The sequence below is a fragment of the Protopterus annectens genome, chromosome 1.part1, assembly GCF_019279795.1.
Source record: "Protopterus annectens isolate FY-2018-M chromosome 1.part1, PAN1.0, whole genome shotgun sequence".
In the NCBI taxonomy this organism is placed as follows: Eukaryota; Metazoa; Chordata; order Ceratodontiformes; family Protopteridae; genus Protopterus; species Protopterus annectens.
In genome coordinates this window covers 438,939,458-438,960,132 of record NC_056726.1, presented here as the reverse complement: position 1 = coordinate 438,960,132, position 20,675 = coordinate 438,939,458, and the positions used below count along the sequence as shown (strand labels likewise).

The following is a 20,675-nucleotide window of genomic DNA, read 5'->3' as shown; positions in this document are numbered from 1 at the left end:
AGTGAGACCTGATCTTCACAACTGTTAAGCACCCCTCCTTCAATTGTTGAGATCTGGTATCATGCTAGGCAGTTAAACCCACCAGTAATGGCCAGCATACAACAGAGGCAGAATTTAATTTACTTATTTAAATGTGTTAAACGGGGTAAAGCACTGATCACAACTAACAAAGTTCAGCCTCAGCCCAGGCCAAGTAGCAAACACAACAAGATACAGCAGATTGAACATGCACAAATATAACAAAGAAACAATAACCATAGCAAAAGGAAGCATAACTGTACACATATACAGCTATTTACAAATATATACACTTATAAGAAATCTGCATGGATAAGTGTTAGAAGAAAAGATGGACAGAAGTCAATCTGGTCAGGTAATGTTGTCAGAAGGGTGGAACTGACATTTGGCTGCTAGTTTAAGGTGAGTTTAAGCTGGGGTCTGAAATGAAAGTATGAGATTAATCCTTTGAGGTGGGATGACAGAGAGGACCACAGTTTGGGAGCTAGAGTAGCAAAATAGTGGTCTGTGCAGTGCAGCTTGGTGGTGAGCAGCAAAGATGCTCTGCTTTCTCGGGCAATAACTGGGGGCAGGCCTAATTAGTTTGCCTGCCAGAGGAGACATACCTTGATTGTTTAGAAGTTCGAATATCAGAGGCAAGTAGAAACTGGCATCTTTGTTGGCCTGGGAGCCATTTGGCTTTTTCAAGGGTTTTGTAATGATGTTCTTTTCTCTATTGTTTGAATGTGTAACACACTTCTTTCTGCATGCTGACTGTGCCAGTAATCTGTTCCTGATTTTCCTTAATATAAGACAATGTGTTATGCAGTCTTTGTGACACCCCTTGTTAAGGCATGTTACACTGTCTTTTTGACAGCGCTTGCCAAGTGCTTTACAGCTTTGAAGTCAGGTAAAACTCTTATTTTTTTTGAAAATGCCAAAATACAGGAAAAGTATAAAAATATGTATTACCTGCAGCTTGTCATAAGGAACATGTAGCCAGTGGTTGAATGCTTGTGAAAGTTTGGTCCGCACTTGCTTTCCTGTTGTGAATAGTAACAAAAATAATTTAACTACTGAGCACTGAAAAATATTTTGCATCACTGCAATCTGAATCATCTGAAACAAAACTGCTACCTACACGGATTACATAAAGGAAACAATATTATTACTATGACTACACTATACAGCTAAATGAGGCACAGAACTTTACACATCAGTTAAGACACGTACAGATCTTTTCATCCCATTGTGTCAGTTTCCCCTGAAGACTGCACTTATAAAAGGCTATGATTATTCTATTCATAAAGTAAATAACTACACTGGTTACACATACCGCAGAAGCAGATTACATGTTCCTGAGGTGCAGCTAAATGACAACTCTTGTGCCAAACAAGAAAATGCACAGTTAAGCTGAAAGGAACAGCAGCTGTAAGGGTGGCCATAAATTTGTAAAGTCTCCACCTACAATCATTATAACCTTACAGTGCCCACTGCCACGACACTGCTTCAAGTCTCTTGAAGTAACACAGCAGAAATCAGATGAAGACATATGTTGCTAGCAGCTATTAAACTTTTAAGTCAAATGGATGCAAATGAGAAGAGACATGAGCTCAAACTACAATTACTACACTAAAATATATAAATACTGGAAAAATATTTAGCAACTCCAGCTAAACAACAAGTTCAAAGTGACATCTCAGAATCTATCACTGTGTATGCTCCTTGTTGTATAAAATAGGTACAGATATACCACAAAGGAAAGAAATGGGATAATGAGTTTAAGAACCGGTAACAGCTTTAAATTCTAAGACTTAAGTGCAACGAATGAATTATGAAAATGGTGTCTTACACAAGTCTAAGACTGATGTATCTCAGACTATTCCCATTTCTGAAAGGTATGGAGATCTGCGGGTTAATACATATACAATTAGTGGGGGGTACCAGGGGCTTCCCCTGTACAAAAGAAATTGTAGACATTTTCTACACACCAGAAGGTAAAAATATGTAAAAGACAGAGAGAGGTAGAATGCATGGTTAATATAAGAAATCAAGGAGGCCGGGAGGAAAAAGGAATGTGGCATCACATCATCATTAAAAGCAGTAAAAAAAGAAAAATGAATAAGACAAGGAAAGTAAGCAGCAAGATAATAAGGAAGAAAACAATGTGCAAACAATATAGGTGGTGTTTATCTAAGAAAGACAGCCAAAAGACAGCTAATGAACAAAAAGAAAATCAGTGTACGAGGATGATTTTAAAATATCTGCACTTAGTTCCTAGTAGAAGCAGGTGGAAAAACAGGAAGAAGGCATGCAAGAGAGAGAAAGATGCATAAAAAGTAAGAAGGGTAAACCAAGGGCTTTTGCACCAACTTCACTTGATCAGGGAAGAACAGGAAAGGATCCTCTATTGTACTGTGCAGAGTCATTAAACAGTGCCACTGACAGGCCATGGCTAACGCACCACACACGTGGCTCTTCTTTACAATGTTGTGAGTCATAAGGAGCATAAACAAGTTACGTAGGTTGTGAAGACTGCTAGAGAAGGGTGAAGGCTGCCAGCCTAACCAGATAGAATTGTGCAAATAATTCTATCATTTGTAAATATGAATGTAAACTACAGGCTTGTTGTCTTAAATATAAAGAAATACTGTTTCATGTGGAACTGCAAATAAATGTGACAACATTGCACTCTACTGACCAAAGTAAAGCATGTGGTGACCCTTTGAAGTAGACAGTGGTGCCGAAAGTCAAGCTGAAGAAATTGCTTCTATTGTTTTAACCAAGAGGTAAATTGCTAGATTTAAACATGCAAATGTATTTTTACTGCTCTGTTCCTAACCAGCTGCAAGACAACAAAAGGGAGCTGTTAAGAATGTAAATGCAGTTAATGTGTAGCCTGGGAATTCCAGGAAAGTAACAGAATGATGTAATGTTTATCAGAACTGCAGTTTCAATTTAAACAGTGAGAACCAGAAATTATTAAGCATTTTTGTTGGGATCATCCCTCACAGCACTGCCTCTTGCTCACATGCAAGTTATTTTAGACTTGTGTTTTCTTTTAAGAATAGCTAGGAGCTAGAAAGATTAGACTAACTGTTCTTTGATGTCAGAACTGTACTACTGAATTATTTTAAGTATTTCTGTGTGATCTCTAAACTTGACTAGTACTGACTGTGTAGTAGAAAGTATTCTCTTGTGGTTTTAATTATTTATTATTAAATATTTTAAACCCTTTTAACTGTGGCTGGTTTGTGTAGAGATAATTTAAGCTCTAGCGTAAATTGCATACTTGTAGTGATTAATGTACCAAGTCACTCTAATAAGCATTGACTGTTTAGTCACATCTACCAATTGGATAATAATACTGCACAGTAATAATTGTACACCCTTTTAAGGGCCTTTGAGTAGCTGATAAATATTAATTGGGTGGTGGCAGTAATTACTACTGTATAGTCTGGGTAAAAGGGGCACAGCTGGAGAACCTGTGCCAGTCTTCCCCAGAAGTGTCTGTGTGGTTGTGTAAACTCTTATCTCAAAGTGTGTGTGTGTCAGCTACTTGGGCAGGGACATGAAGCACTGAATGGACAGAGAGGGGGCTGGATATTTTAGCTTGCCCAGCTAGGCTGATATCTGGACCCTATAGCTGTGCCAGTGGGGAGTCTTACTGGGGACCTGGTGGGCAAGGGAGCGACCAGCTCCGGACTGACTGTGATCTCTGTGTGCTCTTAAGGGAAACTGAACTTTACTGTGTGTATTTGTTATCCTTTCCTCGTATAGGAGATGCCCTCTCTGGTGTTAGTGGTGAGGATTGAGGCTCCTTGATTGCTGGGCCAGGGCACGGGCATCACATTTGTGGTGGCAGTGGTTGGGATAGCCTCACATTTGTGTTTGGCAGTGGTGGGATAACCACATCACATATTAATTAGTTGGCAAATACTAATTGGCTTGTAGTGGTGTGGGTAGAGTGAATCCTGTAGCTTGTGTACAGTGAGCTCTGAAGGTGTTTTTTTACTCTAAAACAGCCACGCAGTGAATACTCAGAGTTCAGATCACAACTGTTTTATTTCTTTTGTTAGCTTAGTTAGTCAGGGTGAGCAGGCAGCATGTCAGCAGAGGAGTATGGAAAGCTGAAAAGGAGCCAGCTGGCGGAGATGTGCCAGGCTAGGGGACTGGTGCATGGAAACCTGACTAAGGCAGACCTGATTGCAGCCTTGGTTACAGCTGCATCAGAAAACAGCAACCAGGAGGACAATCAGACTGGCAGTGGAAATATACTTCCCTCAGAGAATGGACAGCTCAACCTTTCTGCAGTGGACTTAAAAATCCAGCCGGAGTTAAAGAAACTTGAGTTGAAGGCCAGATGTGTGGAATTAGAAGCAAATGCGAGACCGCAACGTTTGTAGGCTGAGGAGAATGAGAAACTGTTATGTCTGCAAGCTGTGGAACAAGAGAGACAGAGGCAGCATGAGAAGGAGATGCTGACTCTTTGCCAGAGTCATGGAGGTAATGGGGAAGGGAGTAACTGGACCCCAGAAGCACAAAAGGTCAGTACATTTCTTCCGCAGTTTAAAGAGGGGATAATTTTGATAGTTTCATTCATAAGTTTGAGAGGGTATGTAAACAGTATGAAGTTGACCAAGGGCTCTGGGTACGGTTCCTGACCCCCTTATTCCATAGTAAAGCTGTAACTGTTCTGTCCAAAATGTCTGACATTGCATGTTTTGATTATACTGCTGTAAAAACTAGTCTTTTAGAACTGTTTAAGCTAACACCAGAAACGTATAGGAAAAAGTTTTGTGAGCACAGACGCAAGGCAGATTAAAGTGTGTGTGAATATGTTGCTGAATTGAGCACTTATTTCCATAGGTGGGCGAGTGGATGTCAGGTCACCACTTTTGAAGGGCTAGCAGACCTTTTGGTGGGGGAACAAGCCCTTAGCACTTTGCCTGAGGACATGAGGATCTGGTTAGCTGATAGACAATGTGCTACTTCAGATGAGTTGGGGAAGAAGGGAGACCTATACCGGACAAGCAGGGCAGCCCTGCACAGGAAGGGGACCCCAGTACTGCTCATGGGTCTAAAGGAACCCATGGTGGGCAGCACAGATGGCCCCAACAGAATCTGCCAGTAGCAGGGGAAGTCACTAGTACAGGTACACGTCCAGGAGCTAGAATTAAATGTTTTGAATGCAACCAGTGGGGCCTTGTGGCATACAGATGTCCACAGAGGCAAGGTGGGGAACCAAAGGTGGGGGAGACAGTAAGTGGGAAAGACAAAATGCCAATAATAGGTTGTTTTGGGACAACAAGTGTACCAAACTACCACCAGAGGCTATATCCTATTGTAGTGAATGGCAAAGAGGCCATTGCCAAGAGAGAGAGAGCCTCTGATATAACCATTGTAAAGCCTGCAATGGTAACAGAGGAGCACTACTTGCCTGGGCAATCTATTCCAGTTAGGGCTTTAGGAGGGATCCCATTCCAAATACCTTTGGCTAGGGTTCACCTTAACTGGGAGGGTGGAAAAGGAAGCCAGCAAGTAGGTGTGTTTGAGGATATACCTGCAGATGTCCTGATAGGGAATTATTTTGATAGTGCAGTACCCCGGGCTTGTGCAGTTACATGCAGTCAGGCTTGGAGACAAGCATGTGGGTCTGGTAGCCTGGGGGAGACCCAGACAGACTGCATACTTGCAGCCAGGACTGGTGGGGTGGTTACTTCAGGGAGGGAGCTACTCTATAGCAGGGAAACTAAGTGTGAGTCACAGCTGCTTGTGGGGACTGATGGTCCCTTGGACAGAGTGACTGCAAAGGTAGAAGTGAGTAGTAGTACCCAGGCTGACAGTGAGGCATCACTGTCAGAGGATGCCAGACTTCCTGTGGAAGGGGAGCTGGGAAGGGTTACAAGGACAGAGTTGAGACAGGCTCAGCTTTCAGACCCTACAATGCAAGGCCTGAAGCAGGTAGCTAGGGACACACCTGATTCTCAAGGAAAGGGGGAATCTGTATACTGGGACAAAGGATTACTGTCAGAGAGTGGACCCCTGAGGGAGGGCTACAAGGTGAGAGAGTACAGCAGTTTGTAGTGATTAGAGTGTACCATCTGGCGCTTCTAGCCATAGCCCATGATATTCCCTTTGCAGGTCATATGGGCATAAAACATACAAAGAGACATAGTATGCAGAACTTCTATTGGCCTGGAATTTCCAGAGATGTAACAGGGTACTGCACGACCTATGAGCAGTGCCAAAAGGTAGGCAAGGCAGGAGACAAGGTGAGAGCTCCTTTGATACCTTTGCCTGTGATTGAGGAGCCATTTCAGAGGGTAGCTATGGATATTGTGGGTCCTCTGAGTACCCAAAGTTCCACAGTGAAAAGGTATATCTTAGTGGTAGTGGATTATGCTACATGATACCCTGAGGCAGTGACTTTGTCCTCCACCGAGGCAGAGAAGGTGGCAAATGCTTTGTTAGAGATTTTTAGCAGGGTATGTTTCCCAAAAGAAATACTGACTGACAGAGGTGCCAATTTTATGTCAGACCTGCTGGCTTGTCTGTGGAAGTCCTGTGCGGCGAAGCACATGAAGACCACCCCTACCATCCCCAGACTAATGGTCTTATTGAGAGGTTAAACTCTACAATCAAGTCCATGCTACGGGCATTTGCAGATCAGTTTAAGAGGGAGTGGGACAAATATTTGCCCCATCTGTTTGCTTACAGAGAAGAACCCCTGGAATCCACAGGTTTTTCACCCTTTGAGTTGCTGTATGGGCACAGGATGAGAGGACCTCTAGATTTAATTCGAGATGAGTGGGAAGGTGAGTGCAAATCTCACAAGGAGTCTGTTGTGGCATATGTCCTAAACCTCAGGACAAGGCTCAGGGAACTCATGGGTTTGGCCCAGGAGAACCTGGCAGAAGCCCAACAATAGAAAAAGGTGTGGTATAACAGGAATGCTCGAGCTAGAGAATATGCTGTGGGGCAGCAGGTAATGGTTCTCATTCTTGTCAGACACAACAAGCTGCAAGCAGCTTGGGAGGGACCCTACAGGGTGGTAAGAAAGGTAGGTGATGTTAATTACATGGTGGAACTGCTAGGCAGAAGGCGGGGGCACAAATTGTACAATGTTAACATGATGAAACCATACCATGATAGGGAGGCCCTTGTGCTGAGCATTTGCAGTGGATTGCAGAAGTCTGAGGGAGATCTGGGGACTGATCTCCTCAGTGAGGCTTGGGCTGACACCTCAGTGGAAGGGGTAGCAATGTCCCAGCAGCTATCTCCTACCTAGGTTCGTGAAATCCAAGCAGTGTTGCAGGAATTTGGAGACATGTTCACGGGAAAACCAGGGTCCACCCACCTAGTGCAGCACCAGGTGGATACAGGACCCCAAAGGTCTATTAGGCAGGCCCCTTATAGGGTGCCTGAGAGAATCAAACAGATTCGGAGGGGGTACAGGAGATGTAGGAACTAGGGGTGATTCAAGAGTCCAACAGTCCCTGGGCCACCCCAGTGGTGCTGGTACCAAAGAAGGATGGCAGCACCAGGTTCTGTGTGGACTACAGGAAATTAAATAGTCACACAGAGTCAGATGCTTACCCCATACCTAGGACAGATGAGGGCCTAGAGCAGCTGGGTGGGGCTAAGTACCTTAAAACCATTGATTTTACCAAGGATTACTGGCAGGTGCCCTTGACTCCCACTGCTAGAGAGAAGTCTGCCTTTGTGACTCCTTTTGGCTTGTATGAGTTCACAAAGATGCCCTTTGGGATGAGGAATGCCCCAGCGACTTTCCAGAGGATGGCAAATAATATCCTAGCAGGAGCAGGAGGGTTTGCCCTTGCTTACCTATATGATATTGCCATCTACAGCCATTTCTGGCCAGAGCACCTTCAGCATGTCAGGGAGGTGCTGGGCAGACTACAGAGGGCAGGGTTGACCATTACGCCGAGCAAATGTCAGGTGGGTATGGCGGGGGTCTCCTATCTAGGACATAGAGTGGGGAGTGGTACGATCAGGCCAGAATCTGCCAAAGTGGAAGACATTCAGGCATGGCCTGCACCTGTTACCAAAAAGCAGGTGAGGGCATTTTTAGGGACAGCAGGGTACTACAGAAAGTTCATCCCCAGTTATAGTACCATAGCTGCTCCCCTCACAGACCTGTCAAGGAAGAACAGGCCAGCTAAGGTAGTGTGCGGACCCTAGCATGTAAGCTGGCATTCCAGAAGCTTAAAGAAGCTTTGGAAGGACCCCCTGTGTTAGCCAGTCCAGATTACAGCAAATAATGTGTTGTGCAGGTGGATGCTTCGAACCATTGGGTGGGGGATGTACGTAGCCAAATTTCTTCTGAGGGAGAAGAGCACCCAGTGGTTTATCTCAGTCGTAGGCTCCAACCCAGGGAGGAATGCTATGCAGCTGTAGAAAAGGAATGTCTAGCCACAGTGTGGGCACTGCAGAAACTTCAGCCTTATCTGTATGGAAGGAAAGTCACTGTTATGACAGATCGTAACTCCCTAACATGGTTAAACAGAGCCAGCCAGCAAAATGCCAAGTTACTAAGATGGAGCCTGTGGTTGCACGCATATGACATGTCAGTGGAGCACCGCAGTGGGGTTTTGCAACGCCAATGCAGATGGGCTCTCAAGACAGGAATGGGGTTAGGTACACTCAGATAGACCTTACTCTCTCAAGTGGTGTTTCTCAAGGGTCACTTGAAAAACTAGCTTGAGTTCTCCAGGTGGGGGGAAATGTGAAGACTGGTAGAGAGGGGTGAAGGCTGCCAGCCTAGCCAGATAGAATTATCTGCACAATTATATCATTTGTAAATATGAATGTAAACTACGGGCTTGTTGTCTTAAAATGTAAAGAAATACTGTTACATGTGAAACTGGAAATAAATGTGACAACAGTGCACTCTACTGACTAAAGTAAAGCATGTGTTGACCCTTTAAAGTAGACAGTGGTGCCGAAAAGTCTAGATGAAGAAATTATTTCTATTGTTTTAACCAAGAGCTAAATTGCTAGATTTAAACATGCAAATGCATTTTATTGTTCTGTTCCTGACCAGCTGCAAGATAACAAAAGGGAGATATTAAGAATGCAATTGCAGTTAATATGCAGCCTGGGAACTCCAGGAAAGTGTAACAGGATGATGCAATGTTTATCAGAACTGCAGTTTCAATTTAAACAGTGAGAACCAGAGATCATTAAGCATTTTTTTCTTGATCATCCAACTCACAGCACTGCCTCTTGCTCACATGCAAGTTATGTTTAGACTTGTATTTTCTTTTAGGAATAGCTAGGAGCTAGAAAGATTAGACTAAGTGTTTTTCTGTGATGTCAGAACTGTACTACTGAATCATTTTAAGTATTTCTGTGTGATCTCTGAACTCTTGACTGGCACCGACTGTGTAGTACAAAGTATTGTCTTGTGGTTTTAATTATTAAGTATTTTAAAACCGTTTAACTGTGGCTGGTTTGTGTAGGGATAATTTAAGCTTTAGAGTACACTGCATATTTATAGTGATTACTGTAGCAAGTCACACTAATAAGCTTTGACTATTTAGTCACATCTACCAATTGAATAATAATATTGCACAGTAATAATTGGACACCTTTTTAAGGGCCTTTGAGTAGCTGATAAATATTAGCTGGGTGGTGCCAGTAATTACTACTGTATAATCTGGGTAAAAGGGGCACAGCTGGAGAACCTGTGCCAGCTTTCCCCAGAAGTGTGTGTGGTTGTGTAAACTCTTATCTCAAAGTGTGTGTGGGTCAGCTACTTGGGCAGGGACATGAAGCAATGGCTGGACAGAGAGGGTGCTGGAGATTTTAGCTTGCCCAGCTAGGCTGAGATCTGGAACCTATAGCTGTGCCAGTGAGGAGTCTTATAGGGGACCTGGGGAGCAAGGGAGCGACCAGCCCCGGAATGACTGTGATCTCTGTGTGCTCTTAAGGGAAATTGCACTTTACTATGTGTATTTGTTATCCTTTCCTCATATATGAGACGCCCTCTCTGGTGTTAGTGGTGAGGGGTGAGGCTCCTTGATTGCTGGGCCAAGGCACGGGCATCATATATGTACCATAACATTATGCCCAAATTCATCCTTGTCAACAGCCATAAGCTTTAGTCAACTCAGCATGTGAAACTTCCACAGGATACTTGTCCCTCCCATTTTATCTGCAACACTGTGCAAGCTAGCTTCCACTCCTGATCTTTAGTACTCTGTGCCAAGACAGATCACAAACAAAAATCAAAACATTAAGAAACCTCTAAACCTTGTCAGCACCAAGGCAAGGAAAGAGAGGCTAGACACATTGAAAAGGATGGATTTGCTCATCCAGATGTAATGTTATATTTTTCATAACTGGTATGAAGTAATCTGCCCTTGTTAGTGGTTAGACAGATTCCCAAGCTTATCCTCATGTATGGTCACCTCATGAGAACATGCTCCTAATTGTTTTTCTAAAGGAAGACCAATACCTAGAGAAAACACCCAGCATGTAGTAATCTTGTGAAGCCCATGTAGCTGCTGCACAAATATCCATGGATGCAGTTTTGTAAAATGATTGAGAGGTGGCTGCTGCCCTTTGCTGAATAAGCTCTAGCATTTAAAGCTAAGGCTTACTATAGTTTTCTAGCATTAATTAATACAATCAGTCAAATGACTGAATAAACTAAATATAAAAAATTAGAATTCTCTCTCTTATTATAAAAGGATATAAACAGTTGAAGCTTTCATTAAAGATTCAGTTCTGATCACATACCATCTTAGGTATCGAACAGCTTCCATACAATGCAACAAGTATTGCCTTTGTTAATAGTACTTGAGAGAATACAAAGCAAGTTGACAGAGGGTTGTTTCAGTGGATACCTTGGACATAAATGGTAGATTAGTTCACAATGCCAAATTACCCTTGCAAAAAATTATGTATTGACAATTAATACATATTGCACATTATGTGAGATTACAAAGAGATTCTGAACAGAAACATCAGCAAATAAGGGAATGGAATCAAAACTGAAGGCAAATGAGATGAAAATGAGTACATACAAGACAGTGGTCATGACAGCAAATGGGGGAAATCAGAAGAAATTTAAAATTAAAATAGAAGGAAAATAAAACAGGTTAACACCTTCAAGTATCTTGGAGGGGTGGTTGAGAAGGGAAGTCTGAATGAGGAAATCAAAGCCAGACTTTGAACGCCTGCATCCATATGGCATATGGTGTGGGTGCCAAAGAAGCTTAAAAGTAAAAGTAAGATGTACAAAACTGTGGTGCGACCAGTACGACTGTACGGTACATAAACCGAGACAGTGAAGGCAGAGCAATTGTGGGAGCTAGAGGTGATGCAGAAGAAGTAAATGAGACATGTTAACTGAATGCAGACTGTGGGACATATGTAAAAATAATGGTATCAGAGTAGACGCCAAATGCAGAAAAAGTCAAGCAGTAAAGACTACGGTAGTTCATGCACACGTACAGAAAAGCAGAAGATAATTTGGTGAAGAAGATTTGATGGAGTCAGAAACAAGGCAAGAGGAAATTAAGACATCCAACAAAGACATGGATGGATTATAAGAGAACTCGCATGACTGTCAAAAAAGTAGGAGAGTGAAATTAATCAAGAGAGACTGTGACAGCTGACAACACACCAACCCCATGCAGAAAGCAAGAAAAAGGGGGTGGTTGATGATTAATAAATAATGCTTCCAATTCAGATGACGTTGATCAATACAACATGCTTGTAAATTCAGAAACTCTTCAAAATGATGTAATTATCACCAGAAAGAGATCTTCTGAGATATGTATTTAACTCTGCCTTAGTAGCTGGTCCAAAAGGAAGATGATTCACCTCTCTAAAAGATCCAGATCTTTCTAGATCCTTGATGGGAGGCTGAGTAAGAAAAGGAACTCTGAGAAAAGCTTTACTCACATTCAAAGATGCTAATGACAAGGAGATAGCTATGACAGCAAGTTGCACCTTAATAGATGACACTTTAATCCTCTGTCAAGTATGTGAAAAATAAGACAGTCGGGGTAACATAATGGTCAAGGTGTTTACCTCAAAGATACAAGATAGAGGGTTTGATTCTCACCTTTGGAAGCATGTATTGGCTTAAAAACGACCCCTGCTGTAGCTAGCCCACTAATCATCTATGAACCTATAACCCAGCACTACTAGGACAAGAACTGTGAGGAGTTCCAAACCTACAGTAGCAGCTCATGTTAAAATAATACATTTACTTTGTACATTTTTCAAGTATGCTTCCAGGTCTCTAGACAGAGTTGATCATCTGGAGTGGTATGAAGTGTCCTTGGCCATTACTGGAACTAGAGTATCATGCAGTCAGGTGTGGTGAGTAAATGTCCAGATAAGCCTTGCAAAAAGGATGAGCAGGTCAATAAGGTTCTGACAGGCCTCCAATGCAGAAACTTCTCTACCAGATGAAGCCTGTACAGAGAAAATAAAACCTGCTGAGGTTAAAATGGGGAGATGAGAATTTAATTATGTTTGTTTACTGAGGTAGTACACTAATCAAAACTGATTTCAACAGCCTAGGTGGAAAACAGCCACTTCACAGTAAATAAAATAATCTGTACGAATTACACAGGACAAAAAAAAACAGTTAATGTGCAAATGTAATACTGCAGGGGTAAATTACTAGTGATGTGATAATATTTACAATAATTTCTAAATATAGATAAGCTTCAGTAGTCATTGTGACAGTGATAGAGCAGAAAAGATAATAGGAGGTAGTGATAGTTGGTTAGGTGATGTATCTAGCAGAGAAGCAGATGTACTGGACTTGACTAAGTACTTTTTGAGGTCTAGCCTCAATCTGGGATACATGTGGATTTGATTTAGGTCAATGGAAAATGCCAAAGAGTGTGGAACAGAGGAGAAGGCAATGTGCACTGTGGTGAAGTGTGGTCCCAGGAATAATAATTGCTGGGGTGGATTGTGAGTAGCATCTTAGGTTGTATGTGGAGTTGTTTTTTGTACATAGTTGGCATAATGGTCAATTTCTTTGCCTCCCATGTACAAGGTTCAATCCTAGCATCCAGTCAATACTTATTGCTCTTAATGTGCCTCTGTGGGGTCCCTTCCACTTCACAAAAATACGCAAGTGTTTCCGCGTCACGCTCACTCAAGAATGGAGTTACAGGCAGCAGCACAGAATCTGACAGAGAAGACTTGTACAGGCCAACCATTTGGGGCATCATCAGTGGTGCACAGATCACAGACTGCAGACCATGTCAAGGACACCCACTTGATGGTGTAAATATTAGCTCTAGGTGATTTAGCTGCATTGACTAATGTCGGCAAAAAATGAGCATGGGTATTTGCCAGTGATAAGTGGGATGAGGATCTGGCCTACTCTGACCTTCTCAATGGAATCATGTTAATGATAGGAGGGGTCTATTGGCCAATGTGCCCAGCATAAATCCCAGCCCTGGGTCCATAAGCTACTGGCCAGTAAGTGTCCAGCCGCCCAGTTTTGGTTACCTGGGATAGCTGTGTTGAGTGAAATATGGACATAAAACCAATCAACCTTCCAAACATGAACCAATGAACCAAGGGTTGCTATACACAATATAGGTTCACTGAGAGGATGTAGCTTGCAATGGATGATATGAAGGTTAAGGAGGAGGCTGGACAACTTCTGTCTACAGAGGACAAGGAGGTGTGGTGCAATAAAGCCACTTGGACTGGGATCTAGAGTCTACTACTCAGGAGGACAGAAGGGAAATAATGTGGGTATTGCAGTGAGGAAGTGACTTCAGAATTAATGACAGACTCACAGTCAGACTCTAGTGTAAGGACAAGGGAGTACTTATAATCTCAGCCTATGCCCCACAGCTTGGTGTGACAGCTAGAAGAGACTGCATTCAGGCAGCAGCTGCAGGACTTACTAGATAAAGCAGGACATCACTTGGTGTTGACAATGGGGGACCTGAATACAAATATCGAAAAAGACAGAACAGGATGTGAGGAATGCCTGGGTATGCATGGGTGCAGCAGCAGGAATCGCAAAGGAAAGGCCATTCTAAATTTTTGTCTGGCAAATGGCTTGATGGTGGTCAACATATGGTTCAGCAAGACAGATCACCACAGAATTACATATGAGAGTGGTTAGTTAACATACAGATCAAGTAGACTTCCTCCTAGTAAGAAAATATAGAAGCAATGATTAAAAAGTCAACCATCATCAGTGAAACAGTTGTCCCAAAGCATAAAGCACTGGTTGCCAGAATCCACTGCAAACAGTGGTAGTTCAGGGAAGATTCTAAGATAAACAGATTCTAGGCAAAAGACCTAGAAGTTGACTGAAGATAAAGCACAATGGCTCAAAGCCTGCTCTGAGAGGCTGAGACAGGACAGGTGAGTTTTTTTTTTTTTTTTTTTTTTTAAAGATTACCTTACAGTCTTATGCCTGGTTTTCTGTCTAAATTCTTGAATAGAGAAAATGAGGCACATGTATAAAGGAGTACGGGAGCCATTTCTGGATGACGGCATCCACAGAGATACCTCCCCAGAAAGGGGATTAAGAAGCACTGCTAGACCAGGCACGGGTCCAGACTGCAGCAAGGATTTTACCAGCAACAGAATAATTTCTGCACTGCAGACAGACTGAGGAACTACTTAATAAAATGAGTAAGCAGGATGAACCTGTGTGCTAGAGAAAGTACAGCTGTATACACTTACCATAGATGTTAGAGTGTATTCACTGCTGCAGTCATCACACTTGGGTTATCTGCCAGCAGGTAGCCCTCAGTCGGCCCGAATACCAGAGACCTAGCATTTCTGCATCAGTTGCTGTCATTTCAGGATGGTCGTCAGGGGTATAAAAACAGGCAGCCGACACCGATACATCAGTTTTTCCTGCCCAAAATGTCAGGAGCCCCCCCCCCCCCCAAATAGGGAGCTAAGTTATGGTGGGGAAAACACCACCAGTAAAAAGTAAATATCAATATACCAATACCCCTGAAACAGGTGTTTAATAGAGAGGAGAGAGACACACACAGAGAGACAAGGGGGCAGGAGGGAGGGAAATCAGGACTGCAACAGTGAATACACTCGAACATCTACATTTATGGTAAGTGTACACAACTGTACTATGTTCTTTGTGTTTCACTGTTGCAGTCATCACACTTGGGTAGATTCCCAAAGCTGAAGAAGGGTAGAGGCAGTCAAGAAGAGTTGGGGCTGGCTAGTATGCCTTGCAGGGCTGCTGTTGCAAAACCTGCCCTAGATTTGGAAAAGATAGGCAGGTAGTAATGCTTGGTGAAGGTGTGTACAGAACTCCAGGTAGCAGCTTCCAGGATGTCCCTGGTAGGGACTCACCTGAGAAATACTGTAGAGGTAGAAGTTTCCCTAGTGGACTGAGTTCTGACCCCCTGAGAGATTGGCTTCCCATGGTGCTTGTATCAGAAATGGATGCAGTGTGCTAGCCATATGGAAACGGTTTGTTTTGAAATGGCCTTGCCCTCTGCCCCTGGTGCAAAGCTGACTAGTAACTGGTCAGATTTCCTGAAGGGCTTAGTCCTATCAAGGAAGAATCTGAGCTGTCTGTGCACGTCCAAGGAGTGCAGGATACTTTCCCGTTTATTTTGAGGATTAGGAAAGAAATCTGGTAAATGGAGAGATTGGTTGACAGCCACACTGGACACCACTTTAGGCATATAGGAAGGGTTACTCCTGAGGGAAACCCTGTCAGCATGGAAAATAATGAAGGGTTCCACAGTCATAAGTGCTTGTAGCTCAGACACTCTTCTAGCTGAAGTGATGGCCAGGAGCAAGGCTGTTTTCCAAGAGAGGAATTTTAACTCTGCTGATGCTGCAAACTCAAAGGGGGGGGGGGCGTGAGCTTTTCCAGTACAAAGTTAAGGTCCCAAACAGGGGTGGGCACTCTCCTTGCTGGCCTTAAGTTGTTTGCCTCTCTCCGGAATTGTTTGATAAGAGAGTGAGAGAAGAGAGGTGGCTCAGTGTTGTAATGAGCCGAAATGGCAAAGGCATGGATCTTAATGGAGAAGAAGGATAGGCCTCTGTGGATTAGATCTGCTAAGTAATCCAAGATTAGAGGCAGGGAGGGCAGAGTTGTGTCCTTTCCTTTAGGGTGAATCCAGGAGCAGTACCTTTTCCACTTAACAGCATAGGATTTCCTTGTACCAGGTCTTCTGGCTTCAAGAATGACGTCCAGCACCTGCTTGCTTAGGCTGGTTACTGGGGGAGAATTCAGGGAATAAGCCAGGCTGCAAGATTTAGGGTTTGCAGTTGCGGATGCAAGATCTGTTCCCCCTGCTGAGAGAGCAGGGTTGGGTTCTGGTGTAGGTGCCAGGGTGGCACCGGTGACAGGCTGCGCATGAGTGGGTACCAGTGCTGGCGTGGTCAGTCCGAGACAATCAAAATTGTCCTTGGTCTGTCCTGTCTTATCTTGAGCAATACTCTTGTGAGAAGGGGCAGAGGGGGGAAAGGCATAGATTGAGAGATTTACCCACTGGAAGGATAGGGCATCCACTTTCCAGGCCCTGCTGTGAGGTGCCCTGGTGCAGAATTTACTGAGCTGGTGATTGCAGGGGGAGTCAAAGAGATCCACCTCTGGGGTCCCCCATTTCTGAATCAGAAGGTTGAAGGTGCTGGGCTCTAATTGCCACTCATGTAGGTCTAGGAGATTTCTGCTTAAGTTGTTTGCCAATGAGTTTTGTTTGCCTAGCAGGAATCGAGCTTGCAGATGGACCTGCATGTCCAAGGTCGTGTTCCACAGGGCCATGGCTAGCCTGCAGAGTGGGTAAGAGTGGGATCCCCCCTGCTTGTTGACGTACCACATAACTGTGGTGTTGTCTGCTTTTATTAGCAAGTGTCCTGGAGAGAGTAGGGATCTGAAAGCTGTCAGAGCATGCTGCACAGCTAGCATCTCTTTTTCGTTGATGTGCAGATGAATTTGACTTGGGCTCCAGTGGCCCTGAATGCACTTGCCATCCATGTGTGCCCCCCAGGCATAGTCTAATGTGTCTGTGGTTAGGGTCTGGGCAGCGTGGGGTTGAGTAAAGAGAAGCCCCTTGCTGTAGTTGCATGCTGATGCCCACCAAAGAACCTCTGTCCTTAGACAGGGTATGATAGCAATGACGGTTTCCAGGTCCTGAGAATGTTGGCACCAAAGACTTTTTAAGTACCACTGAAGTTTCTTCAGATGCAGTCTGGCATATGGAATTAGTAGGTTGCATGAGGCCATGAACCCTAGGGCCAGCATGATTTTCCTTGCAGATAGCGGAGTTCTGGTGGCCATTTGAGTAAAACAGTCTGTCAGAGAGGCTTGTTTTTCTGGAGTGAGGAATGCCATCTGGGATGCTGTGTCCAAGCTTGCTCCCAGGAATACATTCTTTTGACTAGGGACTAGTTTTGATTTATTTTCGTTGATGGTGTACCTTAGGGAGGTTAGAAGGTTTTTTTTACAAATGTCAGGTGCTGCAACAGCATTTCCTGACTGTCTGCCTGAATCAGGCAGTCGTCCAAGTACTGGTAAATTTGAATATTTCTCTGTCTGCAGTAAGCAATGGCTGGAGCGAGGCATTTTGTGAATACTCTGGGAGCAGTGGATAAGCCAAAGGGAAGTGCAGAGAACTGGTAATGCATAGAAGATCCTGCCCTGAAGCGTAGATATTTCCTGCATGACTCCCTTACAGGAATCTGCAGATAGGCTTCTTTTAAGTCTAGGGTGACTAACCAGGCATCTTTGGCTAGCATAGGTAGAAGCTGCTGCAGGGTGAGCATTTTGAATTTTGGACCCACCAGGAAGGTGATGAAAATTGAAAGATCTAGGATTGGGCGCCAAGTGCCCTCTTTTCTGGGTACCAGGAAAAGTCTGGAATAGAATCCTTGACTTATCTGTTCCACAGGAACACGCTGAATTGCCCTAATAGAGAGCAGGGACTGAACTTGGTTTTGTGCTTCTGCCCACTGGTTTGGAGGAAGGTCTGGGAACCCTTTTGGTGTTGGCAGTGACTGGAAGTAAAATTTGTACCCCTGGGATACAATGTTGAGGACCCATCAGTCTTTGGTGATGGCAATCCAGTTTTTTGCATGAAGGCCAAGTTTTCCTCGTAGGAGCACAAGCAGTTGGGCAGAGGTCGGAAGTAGAGTTGAGAAGTCATTGGGAATTCTTTCAGTAAGGGGGTGGCTTAGCACTCCCTGCTTTAGAAGTGGAGGCACTCCATTGCTTAGATCTCTGCATACCCTGAGACTGTACTCTGGGGGGGGTCTGTTTCCCCTGGGTCTAGATTGAGATGGCCTTGAGGGGGATGGAAAGGACCAATGTTTCGAGGGGCAATGCCTACTGAATCTAGGAGGCTGTACTTGCAAGAATTCTTTGACTGTCTACATAGATTTTGCTTTTTCTTCCATCTTTTTAAGAACCTCTTCTGCTTTGGTGCCAAACAGATTGTCCTTGTTCAAAGGAGCGTCTAATAACTTTGATTTGACATGGTCTGGCAAGATTTGCTCCTTAACTCGTTAACCCTGAGTACCTTCATGGGGCGCATCTAAGGTTACATCCGAATGCTCACTGAGGCGGTAAAAATCCCGGTACGTTACATCCGAGCTCGTCTAGGAGCACAACTACCTTTAGAAAACAATGCAACTCCACTGCTGTAAACAAAATTGAAAAGGTACCTGAACTTTATTAATTACCTTTTCAACTTTATTTTCGCAGTGGAGTTAATTAGTGTTTACATAGAATTTTTTTAGAGAAAAATCAGTGATGCTTCATCAGCAGTTAGTTCAGCTCAACAAGCACAAAAGATTTGTAGGAATGAATGCTACACACGGGCAAATATGACATTACGAAGCAGAGCGAATACTGCATCTCAAACTTAATCCTCCCAGATGGCTGGCACAAAAGAGGAACATATATCTAAAGTAGAGAAAAACACACACACAACATTCCATGCGGCTTTCTTACACAGCGTGACTGCAGTTATTACAATGCAGACTCCTCTGATGTAGGAAAAGACATTACACATTCGTACTTACAGCTCTGAAACTGTAACATTTTTATGCTGTCATCTTCAACTTTAACCCCCCTCCCCCATTTCAAGAATACATAGAAGACATCTAAATCATGTTATACTTTGCAATGTTGAACCATATGTTCCCTGCAAATCAATTGCAGTTAACTTCTCTTACACCACTGCTACTTCTTATGACTATTTTACCTATCATCTTCACCTTTTAAGTATATTTTCACTGTCTTTGGATCAGCTCTCCACTTCAATAAGCAAAGAATAAATCTGGTGGAAGATCAGATTAAGCGAGCACCGGCAACATTTAAAACGTATCCTCGATTTTGAACTTTTTTTGTTCCTCGTTACTTTTTTTAGCTTTACAAATAAACCCAGTTAAATAGCTGAAAGCTATGCCCTTTACCGTTACAACCTTAACCCCCCCCCCCCCATGAAAACAGCCGACAACTACTGGAACTAATTCATTAAAAGTAAATAAATTACAAATAATATAGTTATTGTGCCAACAGCCGTATGATCTGGTTTCTGCATTTGCAGCTCACATAGAACAGTAAAACATGATTACATAAAGTTGGAGAATGAAAAGATATGCATGAAAGATGACAGGAAAACTGATTTGACTGCAATCTTGGTACAGGTTAAAAAGTCACCTAATCCTAACAGTACAGTTTTGAAAGACAGAAAATATGCATTATATGCATATGCAGAGAATAATGCTTACTGTTACAGACAAGGAGAAGGCATGGTTTTCAGTACTGATTGGGTGGATGCTCGTACATAGCACGATTCATTTAGACTCCGCCCACTTTAGTTACTCGCCTTCCGGCTATGGCTCATTCAGATGCGTCTAGTTGATTATACAGTCCTTTTTGCCCTTCTGTGTTGCACAAATCTGGGGGGACGAGTGCAGTTCTTTTTCTGAGTTATGAGTGAAACATGTGGGTTTGAAAGGTATACCGGATTTAAAAAAAAAAAGAGCTTCGTATAAATTCAGTTTGTAGCTTCAAAGCTGTCTGGTTAAATATGGAATCCCCCATATAGCAGCTCCAAACTTTATTTTGCTGTCGCTGTTGTTGTTGACAGTATCAACCCCACTGGTTTTGTTCCAGTAGCAGGACGGCTGTAGTGGAAGGTTGGGGGGGGGGGGGTTACATCAGTAGCAGAGCATTGATTTGTATGAAACTTTTTATTGTTTGCTTGGAGTGCTCTTCTCAGTTTTTTTTCTTGGCATCTTTTACACTTTTACGTAAATGGTTCATTTTTTTGATTGGCAGCTTCTTGGTTCCACTCAGTTAATGTCGTTGTCCTTTTACAGTATCAGTTCAGTATAGTATTAGGTAATTCTTTTGAATTATTTGTTCGCAGGTTTACCTGTTAAAATATCTCAATTATTTGATTATGCATAGGGCTTGCATGTTATGAATTTAATGTTGTGTACATTATTGTACTTTTAGTGAAGTTAACACTGCTTGGTTGCCTTTGTGCTCATGCTTTGTCTGAAGTTTGTCATTGTTTTTTTATTTGCGATAGCTGGCGATTTTTGCTCTAATGTCTTCTATAATTGATCTTTTTTTTTTTTTTTCTTAATTGTGTTTATAAAATTCTAATCCTAATCATTGGCAATGTAGCTACGGAATTATCAGTCATGAAGCC

General features: G+C 43.1%; 1 protein-coding gene across 3 annotated transcripts in view; it reads right to left on the bottom strand.

Moving 5' to 3' along the window:
• The window catches only part of GGPS1 (geranylgeranyl diphosphate synthase 1), a 172,092-nt gene that overhangs the window by 39,542 nt on the left and 111,875 nt on the right, over positions 1–20,675 (bottom strand). For all 3 annotated transcript variants that reach the window (XM_044075767.1, XM_044075782.1, XM_044075775.1), the window contains exon 2: positions 970–1,040. In XM_044075767.1, the coding sequence (XP_043931702.1) occupies positions 970–1,040 (71 nt within the window). The remainder of the gene's footprint in view (positions 1–969; positions 1,041–20,675) is intronic.